This window comes from Macaca fascicularis, chromosome 15, assembly GCF_037993035.2.
Source record: "Macaca fascicularis isolate 582-1 chromosome 15, T2T-MFA8v1.1".
Classification (NCBI taxonomy): domain Eukaryota; kingdom Metazoa; phylum Chordata; class Mammalia; order Primates; family Cercopithecidae; genus Macaca; species Macaca fascicularis.
In genome coordinates this window covers 65,681,467-65,706,465 of record NC_088389.1, presented here as the reverse complement: position 1 = coordinate 65,706,465, position 24,999 = coordinate 65,681,467, and the positions used below count along the sequence as shown (strand labels likewise).

The 24,999-nt window shown below is 52.7% G+C and overlaps 1 protein-coding gene across 11 annotated transcripts; it reads right to left on the bottom strand.

Moving 5' to 3' along the window:
* Positions 1-4,341: 4,341 nt before the first annotated feature.
* On the bottom strand, positions 4,342-24,545 carry AQP7 (aquaporin 7). Of its 11 annotated transcripts, none has more exons than XM_045373369.3 (8): positions 24,363-24,545; positions 23,228-23,278; positions 16,926-17,043; positions 8,143-8,266; positions 7,575-7,712; positions 7,249-7,367; positions 6,821-7,038; positions 4,342-6,462 (listed from the first exon to the last, which is right to left on the bottom strand). In XM_045373369.3, exons 2-8 carry the CDS (start codon positions 23,251-23,253, stop codon positions 6,177-6,179), a joined length of 1,029 nt encoding a protein of 342 aa, XP_045229304.1. In that variant the 5' UTR covers positions 23,254-23,278; positions 24,363-24,545; the 3' UTR covers positions 4,342-6,176. The 11 variants fall into 11 exon arrangements, with proteins under 11 accessions (XP_045229304.1, XP_005581577.3, XP_073873436.1 ...); XM_005581520.5 differs by having other exon boundaries at positions 4,342-6,403; XM_074017335.1 differs by having other exon boundaries at positions 16,939-17,043.
* Positions 24,546-24,999: the final 454 nt, after the last annotated feature.

Genomic DNA, 24,999 nt, shown 5'->3' with positions numbered 1-24,999 from the left:
ATGTCTTCTCCCTTAGCCCCTGACCCAGCCTCAGAGCCTCCACCCTCCACTAACCAGGCCTTCCCACTGGGCCCAGAGCATCCTCTTCAGAACCCCCACCTTGGCTCCTGACCATAGAGACAAGGAGAGACCATGAGCTCTGGCAAACTCTACCCAGCCTTGCTACATCACAAGGGAATGCTAGTGTCAAGAATTAAACTTGAAGCATCTCAGTTCCTCTCAGCCTCATTATCGCATTTTTGAGGTATGAAAACTGAGGCCCACAGAGATTAAATCACTTGCCCAAAGTTCAGGGTGCACACTTGAGTGGGTTTTTTTAATTTGTAGTTTTGTTTTGTGTGTTTGTTATTTTAACTATATAACATATATACCTATATGTTATATATACTCATGTTTACAAAATATACTTAATACACAATTTAAAAACCAAATAAGGCCGGGTATGGTGGCTCACGCCTGTAATCCCAGCACTTTGGGAGGCAGAGGCGGGTGGATCACCTGAGGTCAGGAGTTGAAGATCAGCCTGGCCAGCATGGCGAAACCCTGTCTCTACTAAAAATACAAAAATTAGCCAGGTGTGGTAGCACGTGCCTGTAGTCCCAGCTACTCAGGAAGCTGAGGCAGAAGATTCACTTGAACCCGGAAGGCAGAGGTTTCAGTGAGCCGAGATCACGCCACTGCACTCCAGTCTGGGCAACAGAGCAAGACTCTGTCTCAAAAAATAAAAAATAAATAAATAAATAAAAAATAAAAACCAAACAAAAACTAGCCAAGGTCACCTCCTTGGTTTCTGGCTGAAAGCACAGGCTTCGTGGGCACATTGACAAGGGCTGTAATTCCTGCTCTCTGCCCCTTACTGAGCCAATCTCCCCGGCCTCAGTTTCCCTGTATGTCAGATGGCATGATGACGTGCAGCTCCCTTCAGAGGGTGCGTAGTGATAGCAGCACACACACTCCCATGTGCCAGGCATCGCCCGCGTCATCCTCCCAGCGGCACTGTGAAGTGGGAGCTATTATCTTGCCTAAGGTCGTATGGCTAGTGAGTGGCAGGGCCGGTATTTGGATCCAGGCGGGCTTGCTTCATTGTCTGTGCTAAGTGCCACAGTATGAGCCCCTGCCATGTACAGGAGGGTGGGGGTCACCCTGAGTTTCACTGTTTCTACTGTAAGATCAGCACAGAGGTGAGTATGGAGCAACTGTGCTGTTCAGAGTGACTCCGGCCTCCTCACAGTGAGGGTGCCAGCACCAGGCCAGGCCTGAGGCGACTGCTCCCACCTCTTCCTAGGCTGCAGGACCCCAGCTGAGGGAGGAAACCTAAGACCAGCCAGATCAGGGTGCTGCCAGTATCCCTTGGAATCCCTGGAGCTGAATGGGAGAGCAGGCCAGGCAGGGGTAAGGGGCTTCCCTCAAAGCTGGGACTACTAGGCTGAGAACCATACATTCATCTGCAGAGCCCTGGATGGGCCTGGCCTGGGAGTGGGGCCATGACATGAGGCTTCAAAGTGCTGTAAGAAGAGCTGGGGGGCTCTCCAGACACCAAAAGATCCAAGCCTTCTGTACATGTGGGGAAACTGAGGCCCAGAGAGGGAAGGGGTCCTATCCAGGTCACACAGCCAGTCCATGCTGTGCCTGGGAGAATGGGAGAGGATCCGGTGCTCCCATGGCTCATGTCCTAGCCTGGGTCCCAGACCTGCACAGATCCATCTACAGGAGGAACCATGCGTATGCATGCATGTGCATACGTGTGTGTGCGCACGTATGCATGACAGCAAAACCAAGAGCAGGGACCTACAAGGTACTATGATGCCCACCCCACCTTATCCTGATGCCTCCCTCCCTCCCTCCCTCCTTCCTCCTTTCCTTCCTTCCTTCCTGATGCAGTACCTGTCTTTCTCCTCCAGAGACTGCCCTTACCTCTGCCCCAGCCCTTGTTTTCATCTATCCCCAGGGCCTGGCCTCAGTCCACCCACCATCCCCCTTCTCTGACATCTTCTCCCCTTTCCTCTTTCCATTCCAGCACCATGGCCCCTCCAGCTCCCCCTCAGAGAGCTGGCTGTTCCTTCAGCCTGGCATGTTCTTTCCCCAAGTGTCCACATGGCTCACTCCCTCACTCCTTCAGGTCTTTACTCAAAGTCACCTTCTCACTGAGGCCATCTGCTCTTCACACCTCCCCACACTTTCTATACACTGCCTGCTTTTTCTCCATAGCATCTATAACACGCCATATATTTTACATAGAACGCTAGCTCCATGAGGACAAGGACTTTTCCTTATGCCTGTGTCCTCAATGCTGGAATGGTGCCTGGCACACTGGGGGCTCTCAACTGGTATCTGCCAAGAGAATGGAAAGGCTTGCTCTGCAACTGGTCAGGGCTCATCTGAGCCTGATGTTGGGACCAGAAACTGCAAGGTGTTAAGGGCAGAGGGCCTAGTGCAAGCCTGTGGCAGAGCAGTGGACAGCAGGTGGGAGCTCTGTATGAACCCATGGCTGCCCTGCCTCCAGGGCCCCTCCCAGGGACAGGAGGATGCCAGAGGGCTGAAGTGCTTGGGGAAGGGCAGAGGAGGGTAGGAACCAGAACCCTGGGCCCCGTATATGCCTCTCTCAGCTGTAACTGAGGCCTTGGGACCATTCTGCTCTGGAATGCCAAGAATGAGAGAGGCTAACAGGGCCACTGAGGGTAAGACTGGGGAAGGGGCTTACAGAGGGTCACCGAAGAAGGCTATTGTACAGCTGGGGACTTCCAACTTCCAGCTGTGGGCCCTTCCCTGGTCACTCCCAGCCCTGGTTCCCCTGGCTCAGCTCCTCCCACCATGGGATGTCAGACACAGTCGTCCTCCCTGGATTCCCTGTGATCTCACCAGGCTCCCCACCTGTTACCCCTACCTCCTGCCCCCCATTCTCACACTACAGCTATTCTTTCTTTTTCTTTTAAATACTACATACTGGCCAGGTGCGAGGGCTCACGCCTGTAATCCTAACACTTTAGAAGGCCAAAGTGGGTGGATCACTTGAGGTCAGGAGTTTGAGACCAGCCTGGCCAACATGGTGAAATCCGGTCTCTACTAAAAATGCAAAAATTAGCCGGGCGTGGTGGCGCACGCCTGTAATCCCAGCTACTTGAGAGGCTGAGGAAGGAGAATTGCTTGAACCCGGGAGGCAGAGGTTTCAGTGAGCTGAGATCACGCCACTGCACCCCAGCCTGCGCAATAGGAGCGAGACTCCATTAAAAAAAAAAAAAAAAAAAAAAAAAAAAATATATATATATATATATATATAAAACATACAAACAATATGGATCACATTTATATGCTATCAATCATATAATAAACCCACAAATGTCCAACCCCAGAACTAGAAAATTATTAATAGCTTGCACTACTCTGGTGTTCCTCCCCATCTGCCTATAGGAATTATTTCTTTTTCTAAAATAGCTTTCTTATATATAGTGAAGAATGTATTTTTGCTTATTTTCAGCTACAAGACTGGTGTCACATTGTATATAGTCTGTATTACTTTTTTGTTTTTTTGAGACGGAATCTCACTCTGTCACCCAGGCTGGAGTACAGCAGCACAATCTCCACTCACTGCAACCTCCGCCTCCTGGATTCTGGATTCAAGGGATTCTCTCTTGCCTCAGCTTTTTGAGTAGCTGGGACTACAGGTGCCCAACTACACCAGGCTGCTGTTGTTTTTGTTTGTTTGTTTTTGTTTTTGTTTTGTTTTGAGGCCGTCTCGCTCTGTCGCCAGGCGGGAGTGCAGTGATGCAATCTTGGCTCACTGCAACCTCCGCCTCCTAGGTTCAGGCAATTCTCCCACCTCAGTCTCCCGAGTAGCTGGGACTACAGGTGCCTGCCACCACACCCAGCTAATTTTTGCATTTTTAGTAGAGACAGGGTTTTACCATGTTGGCCAGGATGGTCTTGATCTCTTGACCTTGTGATCCACCCACCTCTGCCACCCAAAGTGCTGGGATTACAGGCGTGAACCACCACGCCCGGCTACTGTTATTACTTTTTATGCCTCCAGAATTTTTCTGTGTTGTTGCAGGTGTCTGTTGTGCCTTAATTTTCACTATTGTAGAGGATTCTATTATGTGCAATTGCACAGCCGTGTATGTATCTGTTCCCCTGTGGAGGGACATTTGGGTTGTGTCCAGTGTCTCTTGACCACCTGCCTTGTGCAGTGCCCCCTGACCCTCCTGTCATTAATCCACACTCTAGCTACATCCACAGACCCATGACTTCACGAACCCCCATCTTCTACTTCTGAGCTCCAGACCATATAAAAGGCATAACTGTGTTTATTGAGCACTTACTCTGAGCCAGAAACGATTCTCAACATTTTACATGTGGTAGCGCATTTAATTTTCACAGCAACACAAATGGGAGGTAATATTCTTATCGTCATTTTACAGATGAGAAGACCAAGGCCCAGAAGGGTTGAATATCTTGCTCAAGATCACACACCTTTTGCCACCCCCAATTCCAAGTCCCATAGGCAACTCAGACTCAGCACGTCCGTGATGTAACTTATCATCTTCCTCTCCAAGCCATTTCCGCACTTGTGTCCTACTCTCAGTGGGGACGTCTCCAATCCCCAGGCCCAAGCTGGAAACTGGAAGCCTTTTCTGACTCCTCCCTCTCCCTGACCCACTCCATCCAAATGGAGCCTAAGTCCTGCACATTGTACTTCTCGGATATTGATCAATCCCATCTCTCGTCTCCACGTCCACAGTGCTGACCCATTATTAGGTGCCCGGCTGCTGCTCCTGGCTCATCACTTCCCGGCAGTCTTCGCAGGCCCGTCTCCACCATTTCCAGCATCCTACACACTGTGGCTCAGGTGTGCTTTCTAAACCTCACCTCACCATGTCCCCCACCTCCAGAACGAAGCCCAGCTTCCTCTGCCCATCCCCTCAAACTGTAAAGTGCAGCGCCCAGCCCCAAAAAAGACACCCCCCACCACCATACCTTGCTCTGTCTCCTCCTGGGAAGCCTCCTGGCCTTGACCCAGAGGCTGCATGTGAGTTTCCCCACCCCGAGCCCCACAGCCTCCAAGCCTCCCACTCTGCACGCACCTTCTTCCTTATAATTACCTGTTCCCCATTAAACTGCAACCCTCAAAGGCAGAGCACAGCGCACCCACTGCACATCCCCAGTGTCCAGGCAGGGCCTGCACACAGTAGGTGCACAATAATTGTTGAAAGGCAAAATGCATGAGCAATGACAGGAACCATGGGTGATGCTGCTTTCTGAGCCCCAGGCAGCAGAGTGACTCCTGCCTGGCCCCAGGGTCAGCAGATCCTGGCCCCCCACCCCCACCCAACCTCTGCGGCTGCTTCCCTGGGGCTCTTGGGGCCCTATGAGGCTTCTTCCTGTGTCTTCATGTGTTCTAAGGGTTTCCCTCTTTGCATCTTCCTTTCCAATTCCTTCATGTGGGAGCACTCTGGCATCAGGGAGAAGAAAGAGGAGCCCAACCCCTTACCAGCCTTCAATCTATAACAAGCATTCTCAAGGGAATTAAAACTGATTCTTAAAAGGAGAGGTGAAAAAAAAATCTTAACTCTATTTTATGTATAAAGCACAGAACATATACAGTACATAAATAGGTATATAGTATATCTGTGATATTAAAATTTCATGTGATTAAGGAAAAAAAATCTAGAAGACTACTAGGGAAGGCACTAATTAAAAAAAGGCTAAAAAATTCTGATCTACATTCTTGGGCCTTGCCTTGTCTGGTCCAAGAACTGGCCAGAACTCAGGGAAAGGAAGAACCAGGGGAGAGTCTAGAGTCCAATCTCAGGATCCCTTCAAAGTATTTCCAAAGCCGGCCCCCCCACCAGCCAGCTACGGTCCTTTCCCCAAAACAGCCCTTCCTTCCCCCGTGCCTGAAAATCCCTCATTCTGTTTCTGTCATTCTTTCGTCTCACCCTGTTGCTACTGAGGGCACAGGTCAGCTCTTCCCCGTTCTCCCCCTGGGGCACCCCAGTTCCCAGGGCGTGAAAGACTCAAGGCGCCTCACCTCTACACCTTGGGCTAAGACATAGCCCTAGAGCTCCTGGAAGAACCCAGGAGGGAAGCCTGACCACAGGAGGCCCCCAGGAAGTGGGGCTACTGCTGTGGGACAAGCCTTGCTTTATTGGGGAAGGGATGGGATCACAAATAATCTCTCCTTAGAAGTGCTCTAGGGCCATGGATTCATGTAAGGGCGGGGCAGGGTGGACTGAAGATCTGTTGGCAGGGCTCACGGAGACGGGGGTGAGGGGAGAGATCGTGGGTTCGTGAGATCCCATCTTGGGCAATACGGTTATCCCGTGGTCTTCGTACGCCACAGAGTCCTCCAATTTCAGGGGTTCCCGTGGGGTGGTGGAGCCAATGAAGACCAGGTAGATGATGCCACCTAGACAGGCACCCAGAAGTGGTGCCACCACTGGCACCCACCACCAGTTCTCCCCTTCACTGCAGGCAAGAGGCAGAGGCCTGCTGAGCGGGCTGATGCCCAGGACAGCACCCTCATCCACCTCGGCCCACGACAGATTGAGCAGAGGATTCATCCCCAGGCTACCCCAGGAAACATCCCCAACCCGGGGACCCGGTCAGCCTCAGCCCTATTCAGGGACAAGGTTGACACCCAGTGCAGGTGCAGGATCTGTATCTGTACTGGCCTGGGGAAATGTTGGGACTCACTCCTGCTCCCCAGGCCACCTGGGGGTTCAGCAGGACCCTACTGCGCTGCCCCTCACATCACCCGCCACCCCTCAACACACAGGGGAACCACAGAAAAACTCGAAGGAATGGGCCTGGGCAGGGGCAGTACCTGAAGACCTCTTTGCCCCAGCCAGCAATGAAGGTGAAGACGCGAGGGGGCAGGTCCCGGGACGGGTTGATGGCATATCCTGTGTTCATACCGAGGGACACCCCAATGATGACCACGAGGATGCCTATCACCAGCGCCTGTGTTCCTGGCAGTGCTGCGTTGTTCTCCTGGTCCGTGATGGCGAAGAGACACAGCTGGAGCATCCCGGTCAGCCACGCCTAAGGAGCAGATGCTGTGGCAGCTCACCTGGGCCGCTCCTCAAGCCACAGGACCTCGGCAGTGCCCCAGATCCAAGCCCACCAGCACAGACACGTCTCGGTACAGTCTCCATCCAGAGTTCTTGTCCTGTCTATCCGGAGGGGCTCCCTGCTGGCTCCGTCCTCAGGGGTGGAGGGCAGGGGGAGGGGTACTCATCCGGGACCACTGACCTCATTCAGGAAGCCCCGCCACAGTGTCATGTGATCAGGAAGGTAGGTGGCAAAAATGCCAGCTGTAGCGACGGGACCGGTCACCATCAGCTGTCCACCCGAAAAGTGGAGAATGGCCGCTGCGGAGACACAGACTGTCGTGTGAACCTGCCCCCAGCTAAGCCCCACCGGGGTCCCAGAAATGAGGTTATAGGTTAGAGGGTGGGGGAGCTCCAGGGCTTTTTTCTCCCAGCTATTTTTACTAAAGAGGACACTGAGGTCCAGTCTGCCCATATTTCATAGGAGGCGGCTGAGGCCAGAGGCGGACACCTGGGCAGGACACTCACTGTAGAAGAGGGTGTAGATGGTGGCAGCTGCCAGGAAGGAGCCCAGGAACTGCCCCAGCACATAGACCGGAAACTTCCTCCAGGGCACACGGCCCAGTGCACAGTTAGCGAAGGTCACAGCTGCGTTCATGTGGGCCCCTGCGGGCAGCAGGCAAGTGTGTCAGGGAGGGAGAGCAAAACAAACAACAGTGACAAACAGTATTGAGAACAACGATGGCTAGTGTGTATAAGAGCGTGCTCCGTGACAGAGCTCTCTCACTGAGCCCTCACAACCACCCAGTGAGGCCGGGGCCACCATCTTCGTTTCACTGTTAAGGAAACTGAGGAACAGAGAAGGTGATGACTTGCCTAAGATGACCCAGCCAGTGAAAATGGTGGATCAGGGGGACCCAGGAAGAATCTGGGGCAGACACGTCATAGGCACGGGGTTCAGAGGAGACTTCCTCCTGCCCAGTGGCCAGGCTCAGGCACTGGTTGTGCCGGCGAAGGGGCTGACTGAGGCAGGCAGGAAAGAGCCTATTGGGGACACCTCGTCTTGCCCGGTCCGGCAGGGGCTGGGCTCACTCACCAGAGATGTGGCCTGCCACGTGCACTCCCATGGTGACTCCGAAGCCAAAACCCAAGTTGACACCAAGGTAGCTCCCATATTTTTTATTTAGAACCATATGGGCCACGGAACCAAGGCCGAACACCTACAAGGGAGGGCCTCTAAGGGGGCTGCCTGCCCAGAAGCCCCAACCTCAGAGGAGGGCTCGGAGCTCAGTTCTAGCTCCTCACCCCCGTGCCCTGGGCCTCCCTGGCGTTGCCTCGAAAATCCTCTGCCACGCCCTCTTCCCCCAGAGCCTTCCCTCCTTACTGCCTCCTCTCCTTGCCCCTGCTGAGGCCTCTCAGACCTGAGCCACTGAGAGCCAGGTGGAGCGGCAGTCAGAAGCTCTTACGACAGACATCCAAGCACCTCAGCCCCAGGCCTACCTGAAGTTTTGGGGTAAGGCAGGGCTGTGAGGAGGGGATGGCTGACGTGGATTGCACCCTCTCAGAGTCCCTCACACTTCAGGCTGGCCTGAAGGAAGTTTCTTTAAGGGACCTCCAAATCCATCCATGCCTGACTCTGCCAGGAACCCCTCCCTGCATACACACACACACACACACACACACACACACACACACACACATACACACACACATACACACACACACACACACGCATACACACACACACGCATACACACATGCATACACACGCATACACACACGCATACACACACACACACGCATACACACACACACACCCTCCACCCCAATCTCCACAATGCTGGAACAGTGGGGTCCTAACTGTCTTGCCCTCGGCTTCATTTCCACTGACCCCAGGCAGCATTCCAAGCTGCTGCTGCTTGCCCATCCCTCACGGCTCCTCAGATGACACCGCCTTCACAGGGGAAGGGGCGTACCTTCAGGCCCATTAGCCTCAGTCTAGAACCACTGTTCCCTTCAGCCCTAGCTCTGTGCTATCCTCTCCCTCTGCAGAGGCCTCCATCTCCCCAGTACCTTCCCTCCTCCCATTGATTGGCTTCCACAGACTGGAATCTCATCCTTCCCAGCAAACTGTCCCACCCCTGCCCAGTGTCCTTCTCCAGGATGCCCCCTTCCTGTTTCAGTCAGGCTGCATGAGAGAACACGCTGTCCAGCTGCTTCACCCCTTCCCTCGCACCCCCTCGTCAATCTGGCTTCCACTTCCACATGTCACAGACACCAAAGCTCTCTCCAAGGGCTCCAGCAACCTCCTGATTTTCCAAAGGTCTTTTCAGGCATGGTTTTACCACATCGACAGCTTCAGCTATGCTTGATGCAGTAAAATTCCCATCATCTCCGCTGGGAAGCCAGATCCCTATTTGCAAATCCCCACTGGAACTCTCCTGGTGTTCCACGGGCGTCCCAGGTTCTGTTGAAGGTTTGCCATCTCACAGCACACCTGCTCCTCACTCTATGTTCCCCATCCCCGTTGGCAGAGCCAGAAACTCAGATGTTGCAAATGGGAGCTTCCTCGCTATCCTCCCCAACACCCAATCAGCTCTGCTTACCTTCTCCCCAAACCTCACCCAGCCTCCTCCTTGCAGCCAGAGTGACCTTCCTAACAAAAACCCCATCATGTCTTCCCGGGCTCACTCACTGGCTCCCCTCCACTTCTAGGATGAAGTCCAAACTCAGTAGGCCACCATTTAAGACCCTGCATAATTTCATCCTTTCTGCCTGTTTCATATCTGCCCCAATATTCTTTCCATTCAGCAATAGTATTGCTACTAAATAATAATAACCATTTATTGAGCACTGCCTACATGTCAGCAAGTTATACTGATCACCTCCTTTAACCCTTACACGCCAATGTTATGAGTTAGGTACTATTATTCTCCCCTACTTGACAGCTGAGTAACCTGAAGCTTAGAGAACTTGAATGGCTTGTCCAAGGTCACACAGCCTGTACATGGTGAGCCAGGACTAAATCTAGGCAGTTACCTATGCCAGATGGCCTCAAACCAAACAACTGCGCTGCTCCACGCATGCCTTACTCTCTCGTGCCTCTTGTTTGTTTGTTTGTTTGATTGATTGATTTTTGAGACAGGGTTTTGCTCTATCACCCAGGCTGGAGTGCAGTGCCGTGACCAGGGCTCATTGCACCCACCATCTCCTGGGTTCAAATGATCCTCCCACCTCAGTCTCCCAAGTAGTTAGGACTATGGGCATGTGCCACGGCACCCAGCCAATTTTTTTTTTTTTTTTTTTTTTCTTTGAGACAGAGCCTTGCTCTGTTGCCCAAGCTGGAGTGCAGTGGTGCGATCTCGGCTCACTGCAACCTCCAACTCCCTGGTTCAAGTGATTCCCCTGCCTCAGCCTCCCAAGTAGTTGAGGTTATAGGTGCACGCCACCATGCCCAGCTGTTTTGTTGTATTTTTAGTAGAGACAGGGTTTCACCATGTTGGCCAGGCTAGTCTCAAACACCTGACCTCAGATGATCGCCTGCGTCAGCCTCCCAAAGTGCTGGGATTACAGGCATGAGCCACTGTGCCGGGCCCCAGCTAATTTTTTCTATTTATTTATTTTTTGAGACAAAGTATCTAGAGTGCAGTGGCGCGATCTCCCACTCACTGCAAGCTCTGCTTCCCGGGTTCACGCCATTCTCCTGCCTCAGCCTCCTGAGCAGCTGGGACTATAGGCACCTGCCACTACGCCCGGCTAATTTTTTATAGGTTTAGTAGAGATGGGGTTTCACCGTGTTAGCCAGGATGGTCTCGATATCCTGACCTCATGATCCACCCACCTCAGCCTCCCAAAGTGCTGGGATTACAGGCGTGAGTCACCGCGCCCGGCCTTTCAATTTATTTTGTGTAGAGATGAGGTTTCACTATGTTGCCCAGGCTGGTCTCGAGCTCCTGGCCTCAAGTAATCCTCTCACCTCAGCCTCCCAGAGTGCTGGGATTACAGGTTTGAGCCACCATGCCTGGCCAGAATATCCTAATAATTTTACACTGACTACATCTTGAAATAGGATTTTGGATATATGGGTTAATTATTAAAATTAATTTCACCTGTTGCTTTTTACCTTTTCAATGTGGATACTAGAAAAATTTAAATTATATAGATGGCTTGTATTGTATTTCCCCTGGAGAGCTTTGTTCTAGCGTTGATGAAAGAGAAAACCTGGAGAATTGTGGACATGAGGGCCGAAGTCAAAGCCGTCAGTGGAGAAGGCCCCAGGAGGGGGTACAGGGTAAGAAGGCAGACCAGGCCAGGCGCGGTGGCTCACGCCTGCAATCCCAGCACTTTGGGAGGCCGAGATGGACAGATCACTTTGGGTTAGGAGTTCAAGACCAGCATGACAAAACCCTGTCTCTACTAATAATACACAAATTAGCCAGGCGTGGTGGCACTCGCCTGTAATCCCAGCTACTCAGAAGGCTGAGACAGGAGAATTGCTTGAACCCGGGAGGCGGAGGTTGCAGTCAGCCAAGATCAAGCCACTGCACTCCAGCCTGGATGACAGAGCAAGACTCCTTATCAAAAACAAAAACAAAACCAAAAGGTAGCTGGGGCTGCCCGTAGAGCCACACATCACACTCATGGGTGGACGCTGGAAGCCTCAACTGTGAAGCAGGTGTTGAAATGGGAGAGGAACAGAGAGAGAATGTGCCATGGATGCCGAGGAGAAACAGAGTTTCCCAAGGAAGGTGCGGTCCACACTGTCGCATGGAGCTTCTAGGTCAAGTGCGTACAGGCCTAGAAAGCATGCTTTTTTTTGAATGTGACAATCCAGCAGTCGTTAGGAACATGGTGAGCACTGCGTCATCCAGCTGTGGAGGCAGAAGCCCGGTTCCAGAGCTGGAGAGGTGAGGAGGTGGCAGCAAAGAGTTGAAAGGCACCAGCGTAGACTCCTCTTTGAGAAGTCGCCTGAGGAGCAGGGGAGAGAGAACAGGATCCGCGAAGGGGCTGACAGGGTGAGGGGAGGGAGGTTTCGTTTTGTGTTGTTTTCAGTGGAGAAACTTCGGTATGTTTATAGGCTGAGAGAGGGACAGGCTAAAGATAAAGGAGAGAATAAAGTGACAGTGTGAAGTACCTGAGTAGGCTGGACAGCTGGATTGGTGCAGAAGTGGAGGGGTCCTCCAGGAAGGAGAGGACCCCACCCCAGCCAAGGGGTGATATGTGGATACATATGTGGTTAATGGGTCTGGTGGTGAGAGGGACAAGAGGGTGAGGTGAACACCACAGGAAGTGTTGATTATTTTACCTGTCAAGCCATTTGCTTATTTTAAAAAATAAAATAAAATAAATAAATAAATAAACAAAGTCAGAGTACAGAGCAGATTTGGGGAAGTCTGAGAACATGTGAAATAGCCCAGATATGGTGGGGGAGAGGCAGTTGAGCAGGCCCCACTGGGTCCCTCAGAAGCCCCAGGACAGAAAGGGGGAACCCAGAGCTGGGCTGCCTTCAGATCCAAGATAACGTATAGCAGGGGAGGGCAGGAACAGATGTGGGTGCAGTGGGGAGTGAGGCCAGGACAGGTTGACAGGCTGGCAGGATAAGGAGGTAGAGGGACTGGAGCAGGCATGGAGGGTCTGAAAACAGGGGCCCCCATGGCCTTTCCCCCACTCCAATACCATGTGCTAAAAATACTGAATGAGCATAGGCCGGGTGTGGTGTAATCCCAGCACTTTGGGAGGCCGAGGCGGGCAGATCATGAGGTCAGGAGTTCAAGACCTGCCTGGCCAACATGGTGAAACCCCATCTCTACTAAAGATACAAAAAATTAGCCAGGCGTGGTGGCACACACCTGTAATCCCAGCTACTCGGGAGGCTGAGGCAGGAGAATCGCTTGAACCCAAGAGGCAGAGCAGTGAGCCGAGATGGCACCACTACACTCCAGCCTGGGCAACAGGGTGAGACTCGGTCTCAAAAAAAAAAAAAATGGGTGAGCGAATGAACCCCACATGATTCCTTGTGTCAGGGTTGCCAACTGGCAAGTCATGCCCTAATTCATCCAGCACACAGGTTTTGTTTAGATAACTTGGTTTTGAAGAACAGAAGTTTCCGTCTCTCTTGAAAAATGAGCAGCTCAGGCAACACTGGCCTGCATTCCACCCTCCATGGCAACAGTCAGCTGGAGTGGCAGCAGCTACAGCCTCGCACAGATTGGCACTCAGCAGCCAGCCAAAGTCCCCACCGCCCTGAGTTGCCGCTCTCTTGGCCCCTGTAGCATGTGATCTACAACCCTTGCCCCATGGCTCACGTGTACGGCTGGTTTTCCAGGCCCGGATGGCTCCAGCCCCTCCTCTCCCTGATCAGTGAATGTGGCCCAGCCCATCCAAGTCCCAAGGGCAACACCCCTGGAAGCTGCAACATGGATCAGTCCGCTTCCCTCGTCCCAGCTGCAGTAAATGGGGCCAAGGTCACACTAGCTTTTTGGCAAAACCTTCACCCTGGTGACTCACTGAAATTCCTATATATATATTTAAAAAAAAAAAAAAAAAGCCCTCACTTCTTGGCACAGCCTGGCAACTAAAAATAACAACAACACAATGTCCAACATAGGCTTACACCTCACAAAGTTCTTTTAAAGCGCTACCGTCTTCAATTCTCACAGCAAATCTGCACAGCAAGAATTTTTCTCCCACTCTATAGATGGGGAAACTGAGGCCGAGAGAGGCGTCTTGAACTACCTGAAAATGAGGACCTTACCCTGGCTGGGGGAGCATCGACAAGCCAGAGTCTTTAAAAGCTGGCCATATTTAAGCTAAGGGACAGAGCATAGAGGTTAAGGGTCAAGACTGTGATATTAGGCCAGGCACGGTGACTCACGCCTGTAATCTCAGCACTTTGGGTGGCCGAGGCGGGAGGATCACTTGAGGTCAGGAGTTCAAGACCAGCCTTGACAACATGGTGAAACCTCCTCCCTCCTAAAAATACAAAAATCGGCTGGGCATGGTGGCGTGCACCTGTAATTCCAGCTACTCCGGAGGCTGAGGCACAAGAATCGCTTGAACCTGGGAGGTGGAGGTTGCAGTGAGCCGAGATCGCACCACTATGACACAGCAAGACTGTATCTCAAAAAAAAAAAAAAAGACTGTGATATTAGACTGCACTGGATTTAATCTTGACTTAAAGTGTGACCTTGGGCAAGAGGCTTAGTCTCAAGGAGACTCAGTTTTCCCATCTGTGAAACTGGGATAATAATAGTACCTACTTCACAGGGCTATTGCAAGGATTTGGGAAGATGCTTCACGTAAGGTGCTTCCCATCACAGAGCCCGGGATGCGTTAGGTGCTCAATGAAAATCTCAATAAAAGGAAGAGAAACAGAGATGTGGGCAGGTATCAAGCATGTGGGCAGTGCCTATTTCCCTAACAGATCTCAGAGGACACACCCTCCTGCCTCCGAGGTTCCAAGGGTTAACAGCCCTCATGGGACTGGAATGTCTTGTGGTAAGTGAATTACTTTGCCCTGGATTAAGGAGGGACAGGATCTAGCTGCTGTCCTCACAGCTCAGGAGCCAAAGCAGGTGGGGAGGTAAGAGAGGAGCAGGGGAGGGCCAGAGGCAGAGAGGAGAGAGCAGCTGAGAGCACCTGTCCTAATAACAAGAAACCAATACATGGGTACCACATGTGTACTGGGTGCTGAGACTTGGCATTCTTCACACAAGTCCTCCAGCTTGGTGTTAGTGTTCCTGTTAACCAATAAGGAAGCTAAAGCTGTGGGCCGGGTGAGGTGACTCACGCCAGCAATGCCAGCACTTTGGGAGGCCGAGGCAGGCAGGTCACCTGAATTTAGGAGTTCGAGACCAGCCTGGCCAACCCAGGCTGAAACCCCATCTCTACTAAAAATAGAAAAATTAGCTGAGCACAGTGGTACGAGCCTGTAGTCCCAGCTACTCAGGAGGCTGAGGCAAGAGAGTCACGTGAGTATGGGAGGTGGAGGCTGCAGTGAGCCGAGATTGTGCCACTGCACTCCATCCTAGGAGACAGAGTGAGACCCTGTCTCAAAAACAAGAAAGGTAAATTTGTGAACAGTTAAGATACTTGTGGATGGTCACACAACTAGAAGATAACAGAGCTAGGATTCAAACACAGCTCCAAAGCCCGTGAAGTCCTAATTCTACACAATATAAGTGAGAAGTCAGGCTTTAAGCCAGGGAGAGACCTGCCCAAGGCCAACCAGTGACTCACGGGCAGGGTCAGGCTAAGAACCCTGGTGTTCTGATTTCCTCTCTCCCTTGAGATCCATGGGCGCTACCACACACACAAACATTCTCTCTCACCCCACCTTCCTCTAGCATGCACCTGGCTGCCTTGGCTTCCCTTCCCAGAGGCTGCCCCTTCTTTTTCTAGACCTGGACCCTGCATAAGATGCAGTAAACATGGCTACAGTCGTGTTAAGGGCAGAGGCTCGCTGTGGTAAGTGGCAGGGCTGAAGCAGGTGGAGAGGGAGCAACCTCACATCCCGCCTGCAGTCTGGATTCTGTCCCAGTCACACACTAAAGAAGAGCCCTTGTCAAGGTTACCAGCAGCCTCCACGTTGCCAAACCCTAAGGCCTCTTGCCAGTGCTCACCTTGCGTGGCCCATCTGCTGACAGCTTCTTCCTGGTGGAACCACTGCCCCCCTCTGTCATGCAGTCTGCTCTGGGTCTCCTCCCACCTCTCTGACCATTCCTTCTCAGGCTCCTTTGCGTGCACCTCTTCATTCCTCAGGGCTCTGTCCTCAAACCATCCTTTTCTTTTTCTGTACACTCTCTCTGGACAATGTCGACAATCACCACCTGTGTTATGATGAACTTCAACTTTTTCCTTCCAGACCAAGCCTCTCCTGAGCTCCAGCCCCTTGCCTGTGTTTAACTATCTCCTGGATTTCCCCATGGGCATCTCGCCTCTCACCCTGTGCTGGGCCCCGTGCTCCAGAACAGCTCATCAGCGCTTTGCCCACATCTTCTGCTGGCAGAGTCTCCCCAGTTCCATCTTCCACAGCCCTCTCAAACACGTGCTTTCTTCTCCAACCCCAAACCAGTCATCACCCTCTCCCTGTCCCAGATCAGAAACAGCCTTTTAAGTGGTTCCCTCTTGCCAGCCGTGCCTGTCCTGCTTTTGCTCCACACTGCACCCAAAATTACCTTTAAAATCCAAATCTGATCATGTCACTCCCCTGCTTGCCAGCCTTCAACATCGCCCAGTGCCCTCTGGATTCATTCTCAGAGCCTGATCATCAAGTTTCTCTTCAATATCTCTCTTTCTTTTTTTTCTTTTTTTTGAGACAGAGTCTCACTCTGTCGCCCAGGCTGGAGTGCAGTGGCTGGATCTCAGCTCACTGCAAGCTCCGCCTCCCGGGTTTACGCCATTCTCCTGCCTCAGCCTCCCAAGTAGCTGGGACTACAGGCGTCCGCCACCTCACCCAGCTAGTTTTTTGTATTTTTTAGTAGAGACGGGGTTTCACCATGTTGGCCAGGCAGGTTTCAAACTCCTGACCTCAGGTGATCCACCTGCCTCAGCCTCCCAAAGTGCTGGGATTACAGGCATGAGCCACTGCACCTGGGCCTCTTCAATCTCTTCACCCTGGGTTTCCCTTCTCCCCATTTCCAGCCATGCCTCTGATACCCCAGTGCATGGTTTCATTCGACCCCCACATATTATGAGCCTTTCTGTCCAAATAGACTTGATGAGAAAGGCCCCCCACCTCTTTACTTTCCTCTGCTGCTTCCCCTGGCTCCCAGCTCAGAGGCAAGGAATGGACAATGTGACTTACAGGGTCAGCATGGGGAGGGGGTCATGGATGGCCCTGGTGGAGCCCCACCCACTTCGTGCTGCCCACCCACTCACCATCATGACATACGTGCTCATGAACTCGGCCAGGAACTCTCGCACCATCTTCTTCTGCAGTATTTCCTGGATCTTTGCCATCACGGACCAGGAGACCATTTTGGAGCCACGGGTGGACCTGAGACAGTGACCCGAGCCCATGGACAGAAAGGAGACTCAAGTCTGCCTGCTGCCCATCGGCTCTTCAACTCACAACTGAGTTAATGGGTAACCCAGCAGCCTCACCACACACACCTCCTCTTGCCCAGGGCAGCTGGGACAGCTGGAATTGGAGACACTTGAGAGCCATGGGGACATGGAGAGGAACGGGGTAGACAGCCAGGCCATGCTCCTTCTAGTTGGGACTGGACCAGTAAAAATGACACACTAATGAAACCACTTTGCAGAGGGGCAGGTGGGGAGCTGAAAGTGCGATCCATGATGCCAACAAGTGTCTTGGGAAAAAAGCAGGGTAGGAGAGAGCAGACTGGAAAGTGGAGCTCAGTTGTCTATGTCTATCCATCTGTCTGTCTGCCTATCTGCTAGAGCCAGAACTTTGGGGTCACAGGCCAGGGCCTGGCAACAGTGAGGCACTCTACAAACAGCATGAGGTGTGACAAAGTCTGCTGCCGAGCTCTATAAACAGCACTGAGCACTGAAACATGTACCAGGTTCTGTCAAAGATGAAGGGGTCAGCAAAATGCACCAGGCTCTGCAACCAGGTCAGTGCAAACAGAGGTTTGTGAGAGAGTGAGTGAATGAATGAATGATCAAGAGAGAGGGAGGGAGAAAAGGAAGGACTGGATCTTACTTCCTGGTGTATCTTCAGTGCCTAGCACAATGCCAGGCCGTAGTAGATGTACAATAAATATTTGTTGAATGAGTGAAAACTGGGGAATCTGTCTTACTCCCAACTAGATCCTCAAAGCTTCCCAAAGTGCCTGGCACTTAATATATATTTAGTGAAGTGCACAATTAGATGGACAGGTAGATGAAACAGTGAGTAACAGGTCCCAAATCTGCGTATAGGGAGAGGTATAGGACTGGAATTTGGGGAAGGTGGTGGGGTGGGGATGGAGGATAAAGAGGAAGAAGAGGGGCCGGTCCCAGTGGCTCATGCCTATAATCCCAGCACTTTGGGATGCCACGGTGGGCAGATCACCTGAGGTGGGGAGTTCGAGACCAGCCTGACCAACATGGAGAAACCCCATCTCTACTAAAAAATACAAAATAAGCCAGGCATGGTGGCACATGCCTGTAATCCCAGCTACTTCAGAGGCTGAGGCAGGAGAATCGCTTGAACACGGGAGGCGGAGATTTCGGTGAGCCAAGATCTCACCACTGCATTCCAGCCTGGGCAACAAGAGGGAGACTCCGTCTCAAAAAAAGAAAAAAAGTGGGGGGGAAGAAGAGGGATACAGATACCTCTAAGTGTGGCCTTAGTGCTTGTTTAGACTAGTCACTCTGCTCTCTCACTGTCTGCATGCCCAGAAGCTGACACCAGCCCCTCAACTCCTCTGGCCAGCCCATCCTTGCACATCACGTACTGCCTTAGCTGCAGGCCTTTGCACATGCCAGTCCTACGCCCAAAATGGTCCCCTGCGTCCCCAGAGGCTCCTTTACCTGCCAGCCTTCTTTCCTTGACCTAAATTTCCCTTTCTCTGGGAGAGCGGCCTACCCCCTCCTCTAGGCCATTCACTTCCTCCACATGCCCCATGGTGCCCACTCTTTCAGCTGGGGCAATGCTCATCACACTGCAATGTGATTGCTCAATTAGGCCAGGCACAGTGGCTCACGCCTGTAATCCCAGGACTAGCTGAGGCAAGCTGATCACTTGAGCCCAGGAGTTCAAGACCAGCCTGGGCAGCACGACAAAACCTTATCTCTATTAAAAGAAAAAAAATTAGTCAGGTGTGGTGGTGCATGCCTGTGGTCCCAGCTACTGGGGAGGCTGAGGTGAGAAGATTGCTTGAGCCTGGAAGGCAGAGGTTGCAGTGAGCTGAGATCACACCACTGCACTCCAGCATGGGTGACAGAGTGAGACCCTGTCTCCAAAAAAAAAAAGCTTAATTAATTAACTGTTTTTCTTCCTAAGGGCTGGGATCATACCAGTTTCCTTCACTGCAGTGCCTGAACACAGTAGGCATAGTAGATTCAATAAATCTTTGGTTCATTGGCTGGGCGTTGCCTGCTGTGTGCTGATGAGAAAGGAGCCAGGCTTCCAGGATTCCCTTGGTGTTCTGGGTTTCCTGCTCTGTCCACCTTTCCCCTGCTTCTATGGTACCTTCCCAGGACTGTCTTTGGGCTGTTGCTTGCCTTGGCAGGGTCTCTTCTTCAGGGCTGAGGAGGCTGGCCATGGGATAATGAGACCCCTATACGATGCTGCATGGGAGCTGGAGTTGGATGGGGACCAGTGGATTATCCACGCAACTCTGCATCCCCCTCCATCTATTCATCCCTGGTTTTGTTTTTCTGGGGCAAGGAATAGAGCAAGGACTGGGATGGGTGAGCTATGAACAGAGGGTCTCAGCTGAAAAGTGGAAGATGTTTTATTCCATGCCTGGACATCTCTCATTCCCTCTGCTTACTTTTTGCTGCTGTGAGGCCAGGGGAATTTAGAAGTCCCGAGGAATGCTGCTACTCTCCCTAGCAGGGTGAGGTGACCCTCCACTGGCCCCCATCTAACCCCAGCTCCAGTGTTGGAGGCAACCACAGAAGAGGGGAGAGAAGTGGACAGAGCAGAAAGCCAAGAACACCAAGAGGATCCTGGAAGCCTGGCTCCTTCCTCATCACCACACAGCAGGCAAGACACAGTAAGCAACAGATAACCACTGACCAGCCAATGAACTCAAGATTTCTTGAATCTACTACGCGTAGAATGTTCAGGCGCTGCAGTAAGGGACACTGGTATGATCCCAGCCCGTGGGAAGAAAAGCAATCGATTGAGCAATTACTGTGCAGTGTGATGAGCACTGCCCCAGCTGGAAGAGGGGCACCATGGGGCGTGTGCAGGAAGTGAATGGCCTAGAGGAGGGGGTAGGAGGCTCCCAGAGAAAGGGAAATCTAGGTCAAGAAAAGAAGGCTGGCGGGTAAAGGAGCCTCCAGGGAGGCAGGGATCATTCTGGGCATAGGACTGCCACGTGCAAAGGCCTGCAGCTAAGGCAGTATCCAATGTGCAGGAATGGGCTGGCCACAGAGGAGTGGAGGTGGCATGAGATGGGCAGAGAGGGGCCAGGGCCAGGTGGCAGAAGGCCCCATGGCCCACATTAGGGAGTCTGAACTCTATCAGAGGGCCATGGGCCAACTGGAGGATTTCAGCAAGAGAGCTGCCTCCCCTGTGGAGGCCAGGATGGAGGAAGTGGAGTTAAGGCAGGGTGAGCATCAGCTTCTCCACAGACGAGTAGAGAAGTGGTGGCAGCCTGCGCCACAGAGATGGCAGTGCCAACGGCCACAAGAGCACAGTCAAGCTGACAGGATTGGTGTTCAGTTAGAGAGGGAAGGGAGCGGGGCAGCTCAGCGATGCCCTCAGGTCCTGGCTAGGGCAGCGGAATGACTAGTGTGGGGCGCAGCAGAGAAGCTGCGGGAGAACGGATGAGGAGGCCCTTTCTGGACATGCTGAGTGTGAGAAGCCCGCTGGACACCTGGGTGGGATGGCCAGTGAGGAGGCAGCTGGTCATGTGGTCTCACTTACAGACACATGTGGAGGTCAGCAAATCACAGATGGTCCTCTGAGCCATGGACACAGACGACAGAGCTCAAGGAGAGGGTACAGACTAAGAAGACGGGCCCAAGAAAGCCAGCCTACAAAGCAAGGAACTGACAGCCAACCAGATCCCCTAAGTAATCTGCTAACCAAGGAACTAAATAGCTAACAACTCACTAACGCTTGTTTATTTTCTTTTTCTTTCCTTTTTTGAGACAGGGTCTCACTCTGTCGCCCAGGCTGGAGTGCAGTGGCACAGTCCCAGCTCACTGCAGCCTAGACTTCCCAGGGTTCAAGCGATCCTGCCACCTCAGCCTCCCAAGTAGCGGGGACTACAGGAGCACGCCACCATGCCCGGCTATTTTTTTTCTATTTTTTGTAGAGATGGGGTTTTGCCATGTTGCCCAAGCTGGTCCCAAACTCCTGGACTCAAGCAATCCTCCCGCCTCAGCCTCCCAAGGTGCTGGGAATTCAGGTGTGAGCCACCACGCCCAGTGGCTTACTAACCCTTTGACTAATCTATCAAAAACCAACTAACTGATTCTCCTGTTAACCAGCTATTAACTCATTTAATTATCGAATCAACCGGTCAACCATAAACTATCCAACTAACCACAAGCCAACAATTCAACCTGCTAACCAACATTTCTTCATTCAACAAACATTTGTTGTCCAGGCATGGTGGCTCACGCCTGTAATCCCAACACTTTGGGAGGCCGAGGCAGGTGGATCACTTCAGGTCAGGAGTTCAAGACCAGCCTGGCCAACATGGCAAAACCCCATTTCCACTAAAAAAAAAAAAAAAAAAAAAAAAATGCTGGGCTTGGTGGCAGGTACCTGTAATCCCAGTTGGGTGGCTGAGACGTGAGAATCACTTGAACCCAAGAAGCAGAAGTTGCAGTGAGCCGAGATCGCACCACTGCACTCCAGCCTGGGCAACAGAGCAAGACTCTGTCTCAAAAAAGAAAAAAAATTTTTTTTTTGTTGAGCACCTACTTACGAGTCAAGCACCAGGAATACAAAGTTAAAACCCACTCTCCACCCTTGGGTCACTCTGTTTAATGGAAGAGATGGGTAATGGCAACACCAGCAGAGAGAAGCAGCCTGGGACTGGGGGAGCACAGGGGAGGCGTGGGAGGTGGGGCCTGAAGGAGGTTTTGAAGAATGGGCGGGTGGTGGCCTGACATGGCCGTGGGGGAGTAGGCTGGTGGTAGAAAGAATGGTGGAAGCTGTGCACATTCTAGATATTTTAGGAGATTGGTGACTGGATATGAGACATAGGGGAGAGGGAAGTATCAAGGATATGACCTGGACTTCTGGCTTGAGCAACTGAGGAGAAGGGGGCCCCTGACTGAGCCAAGAGCACAGGAGGAGTGAACTTGCAGGGGGCGGAGGAGGCCGTTTCCATCTAGGAGCTGAGTTGCCTGTGAGACACCAGTGGGTCTCTAGAAACAGGATCTAAAGCCCTGGAGAGAGACATAGGCTGGAGGCAGTGATGTCAACAGAGGGGCATTATTCGTTCTCTCCTTCCAAGTGTACAACAGGCCAATATCCCTGCTCATGTGGAGCTGACAGCAATGAAGTGTAATAAGCAAGTACATTTGTATAAGAGAAGGTACCAGCTCGTATGGAAAAAACAGAGCAAGGAGAGGGGAATTGGGATTGCAGGGGCTGGAGATGGGATGTGATTTCAAATAGGGCAGTCAGAGTAATCCTTGTTGAAAAGGTGGCGTTGGAGCAAAGCCATGAAGGAGATGAGAGTGGGCTGTATGTTAACTGCAGAAAGCCCCTCAGGTGGAGGGAACAGTCATCAGAGGACTCCCAGGATATTTGAAGAAAGCAAAGAAAGTCAGTGTGAGGCCGGGTGCAGTGGCTCACGCCTGTAATTCCAACCTTTTGGGAGACCGAGGCAGGTGGATCACCTGAGGTCAGGAGTTCAAGAGCAGCCTGGCCAACATGGCGAAACCCCATTTCTGCTAAAAATACAAAAAAAAAAAAAAAAATTAGCTGGACGTGGTAGTATGTGTCTATAATCCTGTAATCCCAGCCCCTCAGAAGGCTGAGGCAAGAGAATCGCTTGAACCCGGGACGCGGAGGTTGCAGTGAGCCAAGATCGCGCCATTGCACTCCAGCATGGGGGACAGAGTTGGATTCTGTCTCAAAAAAAAAAAAAAAAAAAAAAAACAGAAAAGAAACTCGGTGTGGCTCAGTGTGGCTGGAGGAGGGAAAGCAGGGGGCTGGAGTGGGGAGGCCAGAAAGCTAACAAGGACTACATAGGCAGGGCCTTGGCCATTGCAAGGACTGGTTCTTGTTCACCCCAAAGACAACGGAGCCTGAGAGGGTGAGAGGTGCTGAGTTCGGTTGAGTTGAAGGCCACCTGCATGCCTTGACCCTCATCCAAGGCTTTCTGAGCCTCCCCTCACCCTAGGACCCAGCCCAGGCCACAGGTGTAAGATGCTCTTCTTCTGGGACCTCAGAGGCGAGTGAGTGGGTGGGGAGGAGGAGGTAGAGGGGGGACAGCTACCCCAAGGAAGAGGCTGAGGGTGGAGCAGGAAGGGCACTGAAGTGGGCTGGGTGGAGGACAGGGGGCTAGAGGGGGAGAAGGGGGTTGGGTACTTACCGCCTGTGCCTGGATGTTTGAACCATGTTTTGTCTTTCAGATTTGTAGATGCTGAGGAGCCAAAGAGAGGTCACCATGGCTGGAGCACACAGAACTTGGCCCCACACTTCTATCAGACCTTGGCCCCTAGGGGAGAAGCCCTGGGGCAGCTCCTACTAGTGCCACTCCCTTAACCCAGCCAAGCAACAGGGAGGGAGGAGCAGTGCTCAGCCAATGAGGCGACGCCCTGGAGCCCCACCCACCCATGCTGGCCCCAGGACCCCAACCCCAGGCCAGACCCTCCAGCGCTCCTCCAGACCTTCCCTATCTGCAGCCCAGCTTTGGACTGTGGAGATGCCCTCAGCCTCTGCTCAGTGGCTCCAGCCTCGTATTTGCGTGCTATACATTTAACCTCAAGCCCAGTTGCTGCTAACTTAAACTGTGACTGTCCAGGACCTGCACACACACACACATGCACACACGCTCACACACACACACACACAGAAGGTGAACACACAGGATGAGGCTCTGAAAACTCATTTCACCCCGTACCTTGCCTAAAAATTCCCCTTTGTACTCCTATCTTTCTCTCTAATTGACAGCATGAAGGTAGCCCCAAGTCCCCTCACCCTATCTGTCCTCCTCATTCTCTAACTCAGTTCCCTCTAGCTGCAGCACAGACTCTTATCCCCAGCCCTGACTGCAGAAACCCTCCAGCCCCAGCTCTAGCCCCGCAGGAGGGGACTCCGCGGGAGGAACAACTGCAGCAAGCCGGCAGCTGACCCATCTCTGCCTGCACTCCTCCCCCTGTGGTCCACGGCCCGTGGTCTTCAGCTCTCTCCTCGTCCCACTCCCATGGTCTGCTGACAGCCCAGCCCAGCACATCCCTGCCATCTCTGCTCTACCTCTGGTCCTCCCAACAACCAATATACAGGTAAGGAAACTGAGGCTCAGAGAGAGCGTGTGTGTGTCTGTGTCACACAGCAACACAGGACTGCACCAGAGCCAGAAAGCCAGGCCTTCCACTCCCAGCCGGCACTCCTTCCCCAAACAATCCCACAGTCACCTCCTCCCTGTGTGGTACCAAGGGAATGGCCCTTCCGGATCTGGGCACTGAGGAGGCCGCCCCATCCACCCTGCCTGGAGCCCCACTCACTCTGCTGAAATGCCTTCTGATTCTCAGCCTCTGCCTTGGGGGCTTCTCAGTTAAAGTGCATCTTGATCTTGTTCCTCCGAGACAGTCCCTGGCTCAGCTTCCACTCCCAACTGGGGCTCGGCTATCCCTGTGTCCCCAGTCCAGAGCCTGCCTCTCAGCCCTCCCAGGGCGGCCTCAAGCACTGCTCCTGCTCCTCTAGGGGAGAGGTCATTAAGGCTGGGGTTTGGCTGGTGCCACTTGAGCCAAGTCCGGATGCACTGCCCAAAATAACATCCCTCGTCTGGCCAGCGGTGCCATGGAGACCGAGTTCTGAAGCAGCCCTTTGTGAGGTCAGAGGTGCAGATCCGGGTGGGCACTCTGGGCCTCACAGTCCCAGAGGAAAGGCCTGTCCTCCAAGCCAATGTGCAGCCTGACTCTGGGGCAGCGCCTGAGGAAGCCCTCCCCAAGCCCCCAGCCCTGGGGAAGGCTGCAGAGGCCTTTGAGCCCCCAGCGTTGGGGAGAGCTGTGCAGAATAGGACTGGAGGTGGAAGTGTTGGAGATCAACAGCTGGGTGGAGGGGACGCGGGGAGGCCGTGGATCAGTCCTCAGGGAGCCCCATTCTGAAGGGGGAAAGGGAGACTCAGGCCCAGTCCTCAGG